The sequence below is a fragment of the Pempheris klunzingeri genome, chromosome 7, assembly GCF_042242105.1.
Source record: "Pempheris klunzingeri isolate RE-2024b chromosome 7, fPemKlu1.hap1, whole genome shotgun sequence".
Taxonomy (NCBI): domain Eukaryota; kingdom Metazoa; phylum Chordata; class Actinopteri; order Acropomatiformes; family Pempheridae; genus Pempheris; species Pempheris klunzingeri.
The window spans coordinates 26676486-26693501 of NC_092018.1; the positions used below are offsets into that span (position 1 = coordinate 26676486).

At 44.6% G+C, this 17016-nt stretch overlaps 2 protein-coding genes across 2 annotated transcripts in view; one reads left to right on the plus strand and one right to left on the minus strand.

Annotated features, from left to right (window-relative positions):
- Positions 1–2405: 2405 nt before the first annotated feature.
- neflb (neurofilament light chain b) lies at positions 2406–4586 on the minus strand. Its single transcript, XM_070834293.1, has 4 exons — positions 3516–4586; positions 3180–3304; positions 2597–3054; positions 2406–2500 (listed from the first exon to the last, which is right to left on the minus strand). The coding sequence occupies exons 1-4, from the start codon at positions 4584–4586 to the stop codon at positions 2406–2408; spliced, it is 1749 nt and encodes a 582-aa protein (XP_070690394.1).
- A 1412-nt stretch (positions 4587–5998) lies between these two features.
- cabin1 (calcineurin binding protein 1) overlaps positions 5999–17016 on the plus strand; it is a 35259-nt gene continuing 24241 nt past the window's right edge. Inside the window, exons 1-26 of the mRNA XM_070834294.1 lie at positions 5999–6005; positions 6678–6844; positions 6963–7076; positions 7586–7720; positions 7856–8036; positions 8141–8270; positions 8384–8533; positions 8745–9052; positions 9192–9369; positions 9460–9593; positions 9688–9905; positions 10281–10353; positions 10618–10805; positions 10908–11045; positions 11375–11563; positions 11663–11905; positions 12021–12174; positions 12272–12387; positions 12616–12777; positions 14141–14347; positions 14496–14641; positions 14814–15075; positions 15284–15454; positions 16191–16280; positions 16410–16570; positions 16666–16877. Coding sequence (XP_070690395.1) covers positions 5999–6005; positions 6678–6844; positions 6963–7076; positions 7586–7720; positions 7856–8036; positions 8141–8270; positions 8384–8533; positions 8745–9052; positions 9192–9369; positions 9460–9593; positions 9688–9905; positions 10281–10353; positions 10618–10805; positions 10908–11045; positions 11375–11563; positions 11663–11905; positions 12021–12174; positions 12272–12387; positions 12616–12777; positions 14141–14347; positions 14496–14641; positions 14814–15075; positions 15284–15454; positions 16191–16280; positions 16410–16570; positions 16666–16877 — 4234 coding nt within the window. The remainder of the gene's footprint in view (positions 6006–6677; positions 6845–6962; positions 7077–7585; positions 7721–7855; positions 8037–8140; positions 8271–8383; positions 8534–8744; positions 9053–9191; positions 9370–9459; positions 9594–9687; positions 9906–10280; positions 10354–10617; positions 10806–10907; positions 11046–11374; positions 11564–11662; positions 11906–12020; positions 12175–12271; positions 12388–12615; positions 12778–14140; positions 14348–14495; positions 14642–14813; positions 15076–15283; positions 15455–16190; positions 16281–16409; positions 16571–16665; positions 16878–17016) is intronic.

Consider the following 17016-nt stretch of genomic DNA (forward strand, 5'->3'; position numbering starts at 1 on the left):
GACGTCTCCTCCTGCACCTTCAATTCTTTATTTTTCATCTGAAGATGGTGCGTCTGGGGGGCCTAGTGGGCCTCAGTGATAGGCCTGCCTCCCTCTGACACTGTACCCGCACACAAGACGAGGACGGGGAGCTGTAAGATTTATATACCAGTCCATTCTCAGCCTAAATGTGACAGATGAAACTCAATATGTGAAAGATGAAATGTGATGAAAATAATACAGCTTTGCTTTGATATGCTATGTTTACAGGAGACCTGCGCCCTACCGTGCCTTGAGACGCACCAACACGTGCACTGTACAGTCACACACACACACACACACACACAGCCTTGCAAACTTCCCCTAGCTCTGTATGCGATACAAATGATACATACGAGCACCTAGGGGAGTAACTATATATCCTGCTGGTGGTTTACTGTATCTATTGTAAAGAGCTCTTTCACTGCTTCAGCATTCCGTCTGCAGGGCGGCTTGTGTATTATAACCCAGCCAGTAGTATATCATGAGTGCACTTTTAATCAATAAGAAAACATTAACAGTATTGCTATCTCTTTGAGCGTTGAAAGGTGTGTGTAAGCGAAGCCAAATTCATTGCAAAGTAGAATTTCGAATGATTACATTGAGTGCTCCTCTGGATCGGCTCAAGTCCTACTGTAGCAACTGAGAGCAAGACGAGGAGGAGGATAACGTGGTTTAGCTCAGGGTGGGGTAAACTGAGGACGAGGAGGATGGAGAGGACGAGAGAGACAATTTGTGGTGTTGCTCTGACACGCGCAACATCAGCTAGAACATGTGCCACGTGTCCAAAGAGTGATGTGCATGTGTTACAATGATGAGGTGATGCAATATATCAGTGCTCCAGATACATCAAACAGAAGCTCCTACTCCACATCCACTCCTGGGTGTGTTTGTCTAAATGTGTGTGACAGCGGAAGACAGAGCTTGTGTGTGTGTGTGTGTGTGTGTTTGGGGCTCATTTGTGTGATAGGGATTACATCTCTGCAGATGCCTAAAGGAAGCCCCTGGTCCCTCAGCCTTTTTAAAGAAAAAAAGAAACAGTCTGTCCTCTGTCAAGGTTTAGTGCAGTGAGACAACCCCCCCCCACACACACACAAACACACACCCACCCACCCATTCTTCCTCAATCTCTCTCTTTCCCCAATGAAATAATGAAATTGCTCTCTCTCTTGCTGTCCTGCATGAGCTGACACTTGGCCAGATTCTTTGGTGCAGCAGACTAGCTGAGTCATAAAGGTTTCATTGGGCCCTGATTTATGGACAGTGATGTGGATGTGGGTGAGGCAGCAGGAAAAACACCGGCGTCAGCTCACTGATCACACTGTAGGCACATCAGGACAGAGATGACCTGCTGACTTGAGATAAAGACAAAAACGCCTCTCTTACTCGTTTTGGCTTTAGCTAAATCAAGAAAAATCCAATGAGGCTTTATCGACTGATCGTGTTGAAAATGCGAAGCTTGATACAGTCTGAAATACTGTGATTTATTATTTTCTTTAAAAAGTTGCTTTTTTCATGTATTTTCATTTGGCATCTTTTGCTGGAAGAACCCAAAACCACTCAGACTTGCTGACGTTGCAGGTTTGCTGCAGCCCTCCCTTCCAGTCAATTGTGGACTGATATATCAATATGGAGCAAGGGCTCTCTGGCTACCATCTGTGGGCTATTCCATTAACCTCCATTAACAGTCTGGAGAGAAAGGGCCATTTTTGTTTTAAAACTCTCAACGTTAAAGGATCCCTGGGCTGAATAGCAAGTAAAACCATCCATCCTTGCTTGCGAGAGTGAGTCACAGAGCTGAGACACTGAATATGATTTTCTGCTAATGCATTTATTTGTGCCAAATGCTGTTCCTGTTCATGAGCACAAATGAAAAGCCTGGGGCCAGCTCTAGGTTGACAAGGCTTCAAGGCTTTATTGGAGTTCAATGCAGCACATCACGGACTCAAAGCACTCAGTAAGGACTTGAAGTAAGGCATTTCAAACTGAGTATTGCGCATACAGACAGATGTGCAGGCATGTGTTGGTGACAGTAAAGCACACAGGTGATAGCAAACAAATCTCCACAAAGCAGAATTTGTACTTTGACAGTCGTTACATCCTGTCTTCATCAATTTATTGATTGGCTTTTGTATTGTTTTAATCTCTTCGCTGGTTTCTGTGCGCACATGCTGAGAGTCACTCAAGTGGATCATAGAGAGAATTTGTTCAGCAAATCTTGATATCTTCTGATATCAAGAGACGTCTCTTTGGTCTGAATGAGAGAAATATCTCTGTACATATGAAGCACCGCAGAAGACACCCTTCAGCTACAATGCTAGCAGGTATTTTAAAGCATTCAAGTTTAAACCTTTTCGTCTGCACTTTTTTCCATTTTTCTCTTCAGTTTATTCCTTCCCCTTCTCGGCCTCTTCATCACCATCTTCCTCTTTCCGCTCGGTGTCCTCCTCATCTTCCTTTTCTCCATCCTCTGCCTCGCCTTCTTCATTTCCAAAAACAAGTGAGGAGGGATAGAAGTTAGAATTCATTTAGGACGACACACATGCACATATGGGTTAAACAAAATAACCACACTTACCTGCTCCATCTGCTTTTCCCTCTCCTTCGTCTTGTTTTTCCTCCTCCTCTTTCTCTTCAGTGTCCGCCTCCTCTTCGCCCCCCTCTTCTCCCTGATCTTCTGCAGCCTCCCCCTCTTCCTCTTCTCCCTGTTGCTCCTCTTCGTCCTCCTTCTCTCCCTTTTCCACCTCCTCCTCCTGTTCCTCTTCCTCCTTCTGCTCCTCCTCCTCCTCCTCCTCCTCTTGAGGAGGGCTGGCCTCTTCCTGCTGTGCTTGGCTTGCAGATATTGTCTCCTCCTTGGAGAGAGATGTGGTATAGAAGCGGGAGCTCAGCAGGTACGGAGCTGCTGAGCTCAGCTGAGACTGCATGGAGAACTGTGTTCTCCCGTAGGGCGCGGCAGCGTACATGGCCTGGGAGTAAACGCTGACAGACCCCGGACCTGCCACATTCAAACGGTTCTCCTCTCCTTCAAGGAGCTTCCTACCAGAATGAGACAAACATCAATTGAATGAGATCCTAAATTACAGGTGCTGGTGGCCTTCATTCAAATCCAGCAATTATAACATGATATGAAAAACACTGGAAAGACTCGACAGAACACTCACCGGTAGGCTGCGATTTCAATATCCAAGGCCATCTTCACATTCAAGAGGTCCTGATAATCTTTCAAGTAGTGAGCCATGTCATTCTTGCTGGTCCTCAACTCATCCTCCAGTTGACTTATTGTATCCTGTATAGGAAAGATAAAGTAACATGTTAGTGGCACATTATGGATGCAAATTGCATCTCAGCTTTGGGGCAACATTGCACGCTCAGTAACTCATCTCTATTGACAAAAAATGAACTCAAACTGTAATAGAATTAGATCTTTTTGCTGATTTTCACAGAAAAGAAAGATTTGCAGCCCTGTTCCTTAATTCCAGTGCCTTTCTGTTCCTCACCTGCAGTGCAGAGATCTCAGCACTCTGTTTCTCCTCCACGTCCTGCAGTTGGTTTTCCAGAGCTTGATTCATCTCCCGGCAGGCATCAATCTCCAGTGTCCTGGCACTGAGCAGCCGGCGGAACTCTCCGGCCTCCTCTTTGGCATTGCGTGCGCTCTCTGCGTTGCGAGAGGTGCCTGCTGTCATCACATTCATCTTGCTGCAGAACCAATCTTCGGCTGATTGAAGGTTGTGCTGTGCCAGCTTCTCATACTGGACTCGGATGTCGCGAAGAGCCACAGATAGGTCAGGTTTGACGACCTCCATCTCCACTGACACCTCTGCGCTGTACTGTATTTGGGCCTGCAGCTCTGCGATCTCGCTCTCACAGAGGCGCTTCAGGAAGGCCAGCTCATCCAACAGGGTGCCTACTCTTTTCTCGAGCTCAGCCTGACCCAGTGCAGCTTCATCGGCCCCCTTCCTGGCATCCATGAGCCTGCCCTCTGCTTCCTCTCTGCCAAGCACTTCATCTTCATAACGCTTTTGCAGGTTCCTAAGCACATCCTCCATCTCATCTCTGTGATCCTGGGCTGCTTGCTTCTCATGGCGGGCGTCTTCTAGAGCAGAACGGAGCTGGCGGATCTCATGCTCATACAGGGCCCGAAGGTTGGATGGCTCCGTCTGCCTCTGCTTCAGCAGCAGGAGTTCAGTCTCCAGCAACTTGTTCTGCTGCTCCAGCTCATGGACCCTCTCAATGAAGCTTGCAAAGCGATCATTTAGGTCCTGCAGCTCAGCCTTCTCCTGGGTCCTAATTACCTTGAACTCAGAGCTGACCTGGGCTGCTTGGTCAAGGCGAAGCTCAGTGGCAGCTGCAGACAGTGGAGCAGAAAACACGGAGGAGTAGCTGGAAGTAGCTCGGGTGTGTGTTGGATAAGTTCTGCGGGAAGATGCATGGGAAGTTATTGGGGCAGAGTGGCTGAGGTAGGCAGTCCTAGCTCCTATTCCTCCACCTGCTCCATATCCGGCATTGCGCACAACAACTCTCCTCTTGTAAGTAGAAGGGAAGTAAGGGTCGAAGCCTATGGAAGCCATGACTTGAGAGACAGGCTGGTCTGTGTGTAAGAATGAAGCTGGTTTGACTGCACTGTGAATCTGCATTACCCCGACTTTTATAGAGCCTGTAATGACTGTGACGTAAGCTATTTTCTGCAGGCATGCTGACAAAAGGAACTGATGATGGTGCCAGCCAGCCACTCTCAGCCATGGGGGAGAGGGGGTGGGGGTGAGGATGAGTGTCGGGGGGGTGGAGGAGGCGGGGATAAGCGGTAGAGCAACAAGAGACTGCAACAGACGGGGTCACTAAGGACAAAAACAGCATACTGTTACACCTAAAAACTGCAGAAGTTGTTACAATCTACCGTCACGAATCCCAACACAATGTACCTGTCATGTGGCTGTACAAACTCTTGAAAGACTGCCTGATGTAAGAGGGAAGGAAAACCACCTTTTGTAAAAGGTGACACGGCTTTTTCAGTGTTTTGCATCATCTCTGTGCTGTAGTGGGAAAAAAATTGATGACAATATTATCTTGATCTAAGTTCTTCAGCTGAATGTCACTGTAAGCCAAACCAACGTAAATCAGCAGAAGATCAAAGTCTGGAAGATCCTTTGATTAAAAAATATACCACCTCAATCTTAGAGGAAACATTTCACATGCTTATAAAATAAAAGTTTGCCCTCTGGTGGTTGTCTGTTTGCCATGCAGGTTACTCATCACAAATGCTGATTTTAAGTAAATAAAGACAAACTGCTGTATAAGAAATTACAGATTCAGCCTACATAAGCAGCATAGTTAACAAACCTAATGGGTGAGAGGCCGTGGCCTGCTGGAGTAGGATAATAGGGTAGGCTATAGGACATGGTGTTGGATAATTTAACATTTTACAGAAAAGAAATAATATTATTTACAGGCTTAGTTTATTATAGAGAAATGTTCTACCTCTTGTAACACACTGGGATTGGTTAGGTTTGTAGAGGACACCTTTGAAAAGTGAAAACTTCCCTTATTTTCAGAATTGCCAAATGCAATTGTGTCACAACTAAAGTGAAACTGTTATTTTGTCTATATGCTTTCAATAATTACTTTGTTTTTTTTCAAATGCAATTAGTAACTTAATCGCAATTACCTTTGCCATAGGCTAAATGTTGTAAATTTTAGTGTTGTCTGTTCGTGGTGCGGCTTCACCCAATATCATGAGCTGTGATTGGTCACGTGAACCCACCCACCGCGTATCGACCAATGAGCGACGACTTTACTCGTTGGCGCGTAGCAAATGTCACGCTGTGACGCAAACGCTCATAACCTTAACAACAACAAAGGATGCTGAATAAATGAAGTTTCAGACTTGTTTTGTGCCTCGTGTCCACTCACGGCCGCAGTCTGTGTTAGACTTTAGCTGCCTCTCTCTGGTGATAGCAGCGCTACGAATGCAGTTAAAACGGTAATGAACGGTAAGTGGCCCAGCTATGAAGTGATGGTCACCCGGCGAAAACCGAGCTAACGTTAGCTCATGTGTGTGCTAACGTTAGCTCGTTGGGGCAGTTAGCTTGCTGAATTTGCTCGCCTGTCCGGTAGATATATGTACTGCCTGCTGTTCGTAGTTCTAGTGGTGTTATTCACCTGTGTGCACTTCCTCAAGAGAACTGCAGCAGGGCTAAGCTAACCAGGCTAAGTTTCCAGTGTCATTTTTGATGAGGCTAGCTGGTCCCCTTCGATTAACATGTCTGTCAACACTTGACTACACCAGGCTGCCTTGCTCTTCTCTCTGTCGAGTCAGGGTTTATTTAGCATTTAGCCCGAGAAGCTCTCACATGCACTCAAACTGGAGAGGCTGTTTGGAGAGTAGTATGGAAGTAGTATATGAAAAAAATAAACTCAGTCTTTGTCCGTGATTCTCTGCTGGTACGACAGGCTTTTCCCAATATAGATGTTCACTTAACGTTATATTTGCTTGCTCTCTTTGCTCGTTGTCTGCACCTTTTTTCTATAGATCCAATCATAAACTGCAAACCTTGAAGGTGGAAGGTGTGATCTCCACATATTAAAATGGTAAGGATTTGGGGTATTGAGTACATCCTCTGTAGCTGTTTAGTATCAGGGACATCTTGTGATTGTGTTACCAGCCACCACCCCCTCCCCTCCAGAGTCCAATATCTGCTTGATAAAGTGGTTTGCCTCTTTTCTGTTTTCTTTACAGATTCGCATAGCAGCACTGAATGCTGCTTCGACAGCTGCAGATGAGTCTCAAGACCCCTTGAGAAGTAACAAGAGTCAGACAAAAGAGGCTCAGGTACAGACTATATAAAGATGAGTCAGCAACATTGGGCCTGATCGCTGTTGCAGACATTCGTCTCTGCAGACCTAAGTAGGCTGACTGATTTTTATTCTATTCCTGTCCACATCCACAGGAAGCCGAGGCGTTTGCTTTATATCACAAAGCTTTAGATCTGCAAAAACATGACAAGTTTGAGGATTCTGCCAAGGCTTATCATGAGCTTCTCAAAACTCCATTGCTCAAAGAGGTAAGATATCACACAGCATAAAGTCCTGTCAGTGTTCTTAATCTTAATGGTTTCACAGAACACCTAAAATCACGTGTAACACTGTGCATCTGGGATGTAATTCAGACCAGAGTAATGCTTCCACACAGGTGCTGTAATACACTCCATTACTCAGCAAAAAACTTTTTTGTGCAGACCTTGTTCTGTATGATATCTATCACTTGGATTCATGATGTGAAATAACCTGATAGACAGACATTAAAATACTGATCAGTATCAAAGGCCACTGAATACATGTATTAATTTCAGGAAGAGGTCCTGAAGTAGTTTGGTGAGATGTGCGTTCATTATCAGTTTTGTAGTATTGAGAAAGAGTGCCAGAATTCACTTTCACTTATTTAATAATTTTACAATGCACACTTCAAATTTAGATTTGTATTAGCACCAGCTCTGCCTATATACAGGCAAAAGAATTTATCTGCATCACGCTGTGTCTGGTGCCAAATCTGATGCATCGTCTAATGCTGCAGGCCACTCCCTCGGAAGATCAGAGAGTGGGTCTCAAACATCCCGGGATGATGCTGAAATATTCTACTTTTAAAAACTTGGCTAGTATGTCTGCATCGCGTGATGACCTGGAGACAGCTATGGAGTTTTATTTGGAGGTAAACCAATGAAACGGTGCCAGTTCAATAGCATATTATTAGTCTTGGCATTGTGCAACAACTAAATGTGTCTTTTTCATGCACATGCTTGACGCTGTGTTCACACCACATTGTCTGCTCTGTTCTGTTTTTCAGGCAGTTATGTTGGATTCCACTGATGTGAACATGTGGTACAAAATTGGTCAGGTGGCTGTGCGACTGGTGCGCATTCCTCTGGCTCGACATGCCTTTGAGGAGGGATTGCACTGTAACCCAGACCACTGGCCCTGTCTGGATAACCTCATAACTATTCTCTACACACTCAGTGACTACACCTGTATGTAATACATCATCATTAGCTCTCTGCTCTGTATCCTCTCTCGCCCAAGGGAGCTCAAGTATTGAAAGAAAAGTAACTGTCATCTGCTTACATTTTCCCAGGCTGTTTGTACTTTATCGCCAAAGCCCTGGAGAGGGATCATTGTTACACTAAAGGCCTGGTGCTGAAGGAGAAAATCTTTGAGGAGCAGCCCTGTCTAAAGAGGGACACGATGCACATGTTCATGAAATGGTGAAGCCGCCTCACTTTTTGTTCCTCCATCTGTTTAGTATATGCTTCGGCTGCAGCTCTATACTTTGACTATCAGTGATGAACCTCTGTGCTGTGGTGTGGGTCATTTGCAGTGATATGTCTATTCACTATGTGGAAGTGGACAAAGAGGAACGAGAATCCATTTTGGAAGAGGCTCTCGAGATTCGGAAGCGCAGACAGGCTCTCTCTCACTGTGAACCAAAACCTGACCTCGTCCTGAAACAGCCAATTCGCTGCCTTTCGTGAGTGCTGCTGCTGTATCTCTGTGAATTGCTTTGTTTTTCCTGTCTTTAGTTTGAATTTTGCTCGTCACTTAGAAATTGATATAAATGAGAAGGACAGTCAAGATCTGAGCATGTGTCTGTCTGACCAGTTAATGCTCATGCAAAGCTAAATGCAGAAATAAGTGACAAATTTTGCTCATATTAATGGACTGATATTTTTGTACCTCAGATGGAAGCACGTGGGTGAAAGTCTTATTGCAATGTACAGACATCAGACCACATGCGACCCGCCCCGCCCGAGTCTTGGCCATAGAATTGACTTGTCAGAGTACCGCGACCCAAACGTCCTTCAGAACCTCCCTCAACCCAGCAGCCCGGTCAGCATGGGCCAGACCACCGTGCTGAGCAGCAGCCCCAGCTCATCCCTGCCGCCTGTGGCCCTCCCTGAGCCTTCAGTGCTGCCCCAACCTGGCACTCAACCTCAGATTACCGCCACCCAGACCACAGTTGAAGTCACCACTTCTGCTCCCCCTGTCGGTTAGTTGTTTAGAAGGAGAAATGTATCTTTTGCATGCTTACATATGATCTTCTTCTTTTCTTTTTTTTCTCTGAGCAACTGTAAAACTAACATTCTAGATGTTTTAAGTATTTTTGTTATCCTACTGTGGGTTCATAGCTACAGCAATGGAGGTTTCCCTGACTGATAAAGTGAAGAAAGCTCCAAAGAGGAAACGTGTGGTGGAAGATAGTGGGGAGACGGCCAAGCGACGCTCTGCACGTGTTCGAAACACAAAATGCAAGAAGGAAGAGAAGATTGATTTTCAAGAACTGCTTTTTAAGTACCTACCTTCCAGGTAGCTTACAATTAACATAATACATAATGCATAAATACATAGCCTGTTATAAATCGGTTGATTTAACACTACCCTGCTGGTTTGTCCTAGGCTAAAGAAGTTTGATCCTGATAATGACGACGAGAGTCTGAGCAATCTTGAGACGCAGTGTGATGAGAAGGAGGACCTGCAGCCTCTACATGGGAGTTGCTTGCCTGTTGACTCAGTTGAATACATGGAATCTGGTATGTAGTGCATTGTGGATATGCATTTCAAACGCACTGTTGTGCCATGTTGCCATATCTGTCATACTAACAAACTGTGTATTACGTTCCGTAGAACGACAGGATGTCCACAACTTCCTGCTCAATAATATGACCAATAGCGGTATACTGGACCTGATGTTGCGCTATCTGAAAGCAGTCGGTCAGAAGTTCTTGGAGGAGTGGCCTCGGGGGCTGACTGCTGTCATACTGGAGGTCTATCAGCTCTGGAGGAAACACAGCACTGGTCTCCCTAACCCGCTGTTTCGGGACTGCAGCAACCAGCACATCCGGGTAAACTGGTTAATTTCTTGATCACTTGAACTAGATTTCAGTGTTTTAAATTCCCTGTAAGTCCCAGACTATACAGAGAAATATCAATCACTGCCATATATAATGAATAGAAAATTCTTCAACCATTGTTATTCAACTCTTTGATGTGATATGAAATGACAAAACTTTGCTGTACTTGAATCTGAGTTAAAATTAAAACACTGGCACTGCCCGAGATACTTTTGATATTTCTACACTCACTCTGGATCAAATTTCGAAAACGTCTGCAGACTCCAAGTTTACATTTTCCAGGGACATGACTTTCATCAGAAGTGGCTTTGTATTTTGCATCCACATTGACCTCTAATTAAGTGTCTGTATCTGCTACATGTACAGGAAATGTTGGCAATGAGCCTCGCATGTATGGAATTGCAGTTGGAGCAATGGTTACACAACAAGGGGAAGATTGGTAAGTACCAGTGAGCTAATCCTCACCATTTATTATTGGATTTCGACAATTGATGCATTACAATACTGTGCTGCAGTCATTTCATTCTGATAAACGTCTTTGTTGCTTTTTGCATTTTAAATATCGGGCCAATCGTCCTTAAGGGGGCACTGTGATTACAGTTCTTAACATCCTGACATGCCGGATTTGTAAAACACTGGAAAGTCATTTGTGGGTAACGACATGTTTACACTTGGCTCGTTGTAATAGTTTTTTCTTGTTTAGTGTCTCCAAGAAGAAGCAGCGTTGGTCCTGGCAATGAAGCAGCTGACTCAGAATTCCCTGGGCAGCACTTCCAGGGTGATTTGTTACTTCTGGCATTAGGCTCGTCCCAAAGAGACCTGTTTGAGGATGACTGGCTGGATTCTATGGTGCGTGTCCACTGGCTCAAGGCACGATTCTTGGCTCTGCAGGTAAAGGCTATATTTCGTTGTTAGTTTTTGCTTTTGATTATACGAGTCCTTTCCGCTCAGCCAGACATGACTTGTGAGTCTGTCTTTCTTGTCTTTCAACAGGGAGATATGGAGTTGGCCCTGGAGAGCTATGATGTCTGCACAGGCCTGTTGCAGAACAAACCAAAGACCTCTGAAGGAAAACCTTACACCATCAACCTGCCTAACCTACGCGTAGATGCAGCAATCTCTGTGGAGGAGGTCAGTGCGCATATCAGCGCAATTTTGTTGTTTTTTAAAATCTATATAACTCTTATTCCCATCATGTTATGATAATTAATTTTTAAAATGAAATTTCCTTGATATTCATGAGTTATAAAAAAGAAAATGCTTCCAGTCAACACTCTGAGATGCTGTAAAAGAATGTGACATTCTAATTAGCAAAATAATTCAATAAATGTCATAATTACTCTGTTTTTCTAGCATAAATGTAAATTATTCCCAAAGAAAGCCATTAGCTGGTCCCTTAAAGAGCTTCTAGCTGTTTTAACAGTGGGTTTCTTTCACTTTTCATTCCTCCTCATGGACAGATCGACAAGAGGCTGAAGTCTCTGGAGCGTTGTCAGTCTTTGGAGGAGATCCAGCGTCTCTTTGAGTCTGCAGACTTTGAGTCTGTCATTCGTCTGCTGCAGCCCACTCTTAATTATGGCAGCAGGACTAAACCTCTGGAGTTTGTGAGCTCAGCACCTGAGCGGCCTGCTCAGCTGATGCTACTGCAGGTTAGACATGCTACAACAATATCGGTTTGATCTATACATCTTTTGAAATGCTAGATGGCTGGCACTTGTTACTCTCTGAATTTTAACTCCCTGTCCCAGAACTCGCTGCTGAAGATGGAGGACTTCCAGCAGTGTTTGGAGTGCAGCGAGCTAGCTCTGCATGAAGCCCTCCAGCAGCTCAACTCAGCCTCACACAGCTCTCCCCCCAGTAAGGAGGAGTGGGTCAGCACCATTCTAAAGTTGCTGGATGGCATCGAGTTCTGCTTCACCAAAGACTCAGCACTTCTAAGCAATGTCCCCCACTTCTCTAGTATGGCTCGACTGGCGAATAACCTAATTCAGGTTAGAAAGGAGCTAAAGACAGCTCTGGTTTCCTTACAGAAATAGTTCAACTGATACTTTAATAAGAAACCGATGAGCCTTTGAATTTATTGTGTGGTGGCTGTTGTGTTTTCAGCTGATCGATCTCAGCATGTCCGTTTCTGACGATCCCAAGGAGCCTTATTTCTTCTCGGTTCTGCCTTGGATCATCCTGTATCGCATTATCAAACACGAGGAGGCTGCCTTTGACTGTATGCTTCGACAGCATATGTCTGTAGGGGATGATGAAGGTTTGTCGACTTCTTATTTTCGTGCCTTCAGTTTTCCCTCGATGTTTACGCCATGCTAGTTGTTGTACTGATTGACCCCGCTAAGTCTCACTTTCAGATGACTCAGACACTCCCATGCTGCCCTCCTCGTTGATGCTGCTGAACACAGCCCACGAGTATCTTGGCCGTCGCTCCTTGTGCTGCAACTCAGATGGTGCACTCCTTAAATTCTATGTAAGTTTGTTTGTAGACTTTTCTCTGCAAACACACCAAGGTGATATATGAATGTACAACTTACACATATGCCTTTTGATTTGAAAAGAAATGGAACAATTTTAATAATTCTCACATCTGCTATGTACTAATGCCCTTAAGTATTTACATAAAGCAACTGTAGCAACTAGACTTAACATAGTTCATGTGATTTGTATTGACAAGGCTTTCTTGTTTTGTTTGATGTAGGTTCAAGTTTTGGAAAAAGAGCTTGCAGCCTCTTCCAAAAATGACTCTCATTCCTACAAAGAGGAGCTGGAGATGGCCTTGGAGCAGTGCTTTTTCTGCCTATATGCCTACCCCAGTAAGAAGAGCAAGGCCCGCTACCTTGAGGACCACGCATCTCCACAGGTTACTCACTCAGATACTGATCCATTCTTAACCAATATGTTATGTAATTGCAAAAACTCCGAACGTGGCTGAGCTGGTATTTAGATAATAGCGAAATGGTGTTGAAGAGGCGGTGAAACAGTGAAGAGGTGGTGAAAATGCCTCAAGGCTTTGACTAATTGGTATTTCTCACCTGTATTGGCAAACTTACATAAACAGAGTGTTTGAACAGGAGCAGACAGCCAATGACGCAAACATGTGCTCTCACTGACCCTCACAACACAGGACGGCTGCTCTATCCATTAATGCTGTCGTGTCGACTCGCACGGCATTTGTTTCTGGTGTCACTGAAATAAATTGATGCTGTGAAATAGCATTAGTGGCATAATAGCATTAATTCACTGAGTGAGAAATGTGAACACGTTTAGATCAACCACAAACAACATACCTGAACATCACCGCAATTCCAGGTTCAAACCTTTTATCATCAACAGGAGAAAGTAGTTCTAATTGCTCAAAATTAAAGCTGCAAGCAGCAGTGAGCAGGTTTCACATTTCACATAGCTGAGCAAAGTCACCCCAGCTAGTTTAATTCAGTCTAAAGGAGGAGTAAGAGCAATTACATTGTTGTTATATTGCAATAGAAAAAATGTTTGATTTCAGCTGAGATGTCCATACAGTAAGTAACATCTTGCCTGCCATATGCTAAATTCATTGGGGATTGTGTTGATGAAAAATGTAAAAATCAGCAAAAAATCCATCATGGTGGATTTTTATGGTCCAAGAGGCTTTTTTTGTAGAGCGAGTTTGAAATGTGGCTCAAATTCCAACTCAACTGGACTCGTGGTGGTGTGTGGGCCTTCAAAGTTTTCAATTTTAGCGCCACCATCGGGCCAGTAGGGGTCATATTTCTTGTGAAGTATTTGCACAACATTTTCAGTTCCACTGAAAATACTGTGAGAATTTAACAACCAGAATGACACAACGACACAGAGTGGCACAAGTTTAGTGGATACCACCCCTGGTCTCTTGTATTTTTGTAATGCACATGTCCGGCCACCAGGTGGGTGTCATTTCCACAGTTGTGTACCAGTGCTTTTAGTTGACTGGCACTCCAACTGTAATTATCAAGTAACATAGAGCAAGAAAAGCGTCCCTAGAAGACCTCAATACCACTAATTTGCTCTGGTGCTGTGTGTGTGTGTGAGAGGGAGAACGATTAGCTCCTGATGAGCAGGTTGGCACCTTGCATGGTTAGCCCCTGCCATCACTGTGTGAATATGTGTATTAATGGGTGAATCTGAATGCAGTGCTAAGCATTTACCATTCAAAACAACAGACTATGACACTAATGATTCCTATGGAATGAATGTGTAATTTGCAGGTGGAACTGCTGTGGTGCGATGCCCTCTTCATGTTCCAGTATTTCAAACCAAAGTCACTGCCTGACTTTGACAGCTACAAGACAAGCACAGTGTCTGCAGAATTGGCCAATCTGTTGAGGAGGTTTGCTGGCATCGCCCCCCAAAGTGACACCCCTGTCCTCACCATGGATGAAGTGGCAGCCTACATTGAAGACATGGCAGAAAAGGTCAGTGGATGAGACCTCAGTGAATGTGAAGAACACCGGTTACAGACCTGTCTTATCCTCCCTTCATGTCACTCTCTTAACTTAATTTGCAGGTTTGTCACTGAGAATCATTATTATTAAAGAAATGTTTGGTTTTGATCTGTTTAAGGCCCCCAGCCTTCCTGAGGGTAGTGCTCCTGCACCTCCAATCATTAATGAGATCTACTACCTGCTGGCTGATTACCATTTCAAGAACAAGGAGCAGTCCAAAGCCATCAAGTTCTATATGCATGACATATGCGTGTGTCCCAACAGGTAGTCCATTTCTCTACACTAGCATCAGTGCACTTCATAAAACATCATCAATTTTGTTTTATCTTTGGGAGTAAAATCAAACTCTATTAATGTTATGGAAATTGGCAAATCAATGTGTAGGGTTTGTTTTCTTGTATTTTACAGTAACCCATCAAACATGTATCTTTCTCAGGTTTGACTCCTGGGCAGGTATGGCTTTAGCGAGGGCCAGCCGCATCCAGGAAAAGCTCAACTCCAACGAGCTGAAAAGTGACGTTCCCATATGGAAACATTCCCAGGCAGTGCTTAACTGCTTTAAGAGAGCACTGGAAATAGACAGCTCCAACCTGTCGCTGTGGATCGAGTATGGCACCATATCATATGCGCTGCACTCGTTTGCTTCGCGGCAGCTCAAGCAGTGGCGCAACGAGCTCCCCCCAGAGGTGGTTAAACAGGTGAGGCACATGCTGACATTAGCTGAGTTATCTTGTCACCCATCTGTATTCCCTGCCAGTCTATATTAAATCAATTTTTATGCGCCCATGTGCGAGCTAAACAAATGTCACTTTTGCTTGTTCCAGATGTGAGTTTGTTGTAGAGTAAATTGATCTGTCACCTCGAGCTAAAGTACTCATGAAAGCTCCACTGTGTGTGTTGGTTCAGATGGAGGAAAGGAGAGACTCCATGTTGGAGACGGCGTTCCAGTGTTTCCAGGGCGCTTCCCGTTGTGAGTGTGACAGTGATGAAGAAGAGTGGCTCATTCATTACATGCTGGGCAAGATAGCAGAGAAACGTAAACAGAACCCAGTGGAATATCTCCAGCTTTACAAGAAGGTAAACAACTTGAGGCTATAAGACCGAGTATGTTTCTGGTGTTGAGGTGTTAATTTGCCCTGATGTCAGATAAAAGTATGTATGTTGGCTCCAACCTGTGCTAAAGAATATGTCCACTTATTTTAATTGTTGCTCACATTTGTTAGTTCCTACTGAATTAATTTGGTTAGAAATGCTGGACTCTGTAGTCGTCTGTTTTTCCTGAAGGTTGAAGTCTTGATTATTCTGACCATATTATTTAATTATCTGAATGCTTCCCCTTTTTGAAAAACACAAATATTTCTGAGTACTTGACGATAATAGAGAACAAATTGTAGTGATGTAAGTAAGGACATTTTGAACATAGTTTTCATGATGATAAAAACCTTGGTTGAAAGTAATTGCAGTAACCCTTCTGTACTAAGTTGATCACAGACATTTTTCTCCCTCTCCCTGGAGTTGTTTCATAATCCACCTACGGAAACAACGATTGCTGCCCTTCCACCCACGCAAGATGTTTTTTTTTTTTTTACCAAGAGGGAACAATGTATGGAGTTAGTCATAGCTCTGTTGTTCTGATTAGATCAGTGGAGGCAGATGAACGCAGTGTCATGGAGGTCAGCAGAGGTTTAGAGGGGCAGTGATGTCAGCGCCCATAGCTGTCTTCTACTCCTTATTGCGCTCCTTCCCTCCATTTAACTTGTTGATTAATAACACCAGATGGTTGGGTTGGTGACTCTCCTCTTTATACTTCCAGGCAGCACACTATCTGCACGAAGAAGCTGCCCGATACCCCCGAAAAATCCATTACCATAACCCACCTGACCTGGCCATGGAGGCCCTGGAGGTAAACTACCTGAGGCTGCTACCTCAAAGCTTCCTCGTTTTGTAATTGTCTGAAAGCATTCACATTTAAAGACAGTGTCCATCTACCTGTGGACCATTTAAACATCTTATTCCAACTTCTTTCTTGTAGTTGCATTTCCGTCTCAGTGCCACCCTCCTAAAACTACTAGAGGCCAGTAAGCCTGATCTTGATCATGAGCTCCTGTTCAGTTTGCTGGTTGAGGCTGCCACCGGACCCTTTGCCAGGGGGGAAGAGAAGAGTATGCCAAGCATGCCACGGTCCCATGAAAAGTAAGCTAGAGAAGTACAATCAAGCAGGAATTACAAAAAGCATCTGATCTTTGGGCTGAATATTCACTCTCAGCATTGCTCTTGATTCATTGCAGGGAGAAACCCCCCTCCATGACGGATGAAGACTTTAATTGCTCATCAGTATGCGTAGGGAACGCCCTCAGCTCCTCCCTTCCATCAGCTGCCACCCCAGGTCTGACATCACCTCCTTACGTGGCCACGCCGTTTGACCACGATTACGCCAAACGCAAAACACTCCGACGGCAGCAGTGGCAGCAGCAGCGGCATGAGGAGCAGCAGGCTGATGGTACAGTCCCAGTCCTAGACACTGTCTCTGGGGTTGGGCTCTTCGCCCTTTCTGCACTGGGACAGGAGGCCCACTGAGTAGTGCTCGGATTGCTAATCACCATGCTTAATGGCTTTGGTTTCAGTTACAATGATCCCCA

Coding starts and splice junctions, on each gene's coding strand:
- neflb (XM_070834293.1), bottom strand. CDS start 4,586: ATGGCTTCCATAGGCTTCGACCCTTACTTCCCTTCTACTTACAAGAGG. Junction 3,055..3,179: donor ATTGAAATCGCAGCCTACCG/GTGAGTGTTCTG, acceptor TCATTCTGGTAG/GAAGCTCCTTGAAGGAGAGG. Junction 2,501..2,596: donor GGGAAAAGCAGATGGAGCAG/GTAAGTGTGGTT, acceptor TTGGAAATGAAG/AAGGCGAGGCAGAGGATGGA.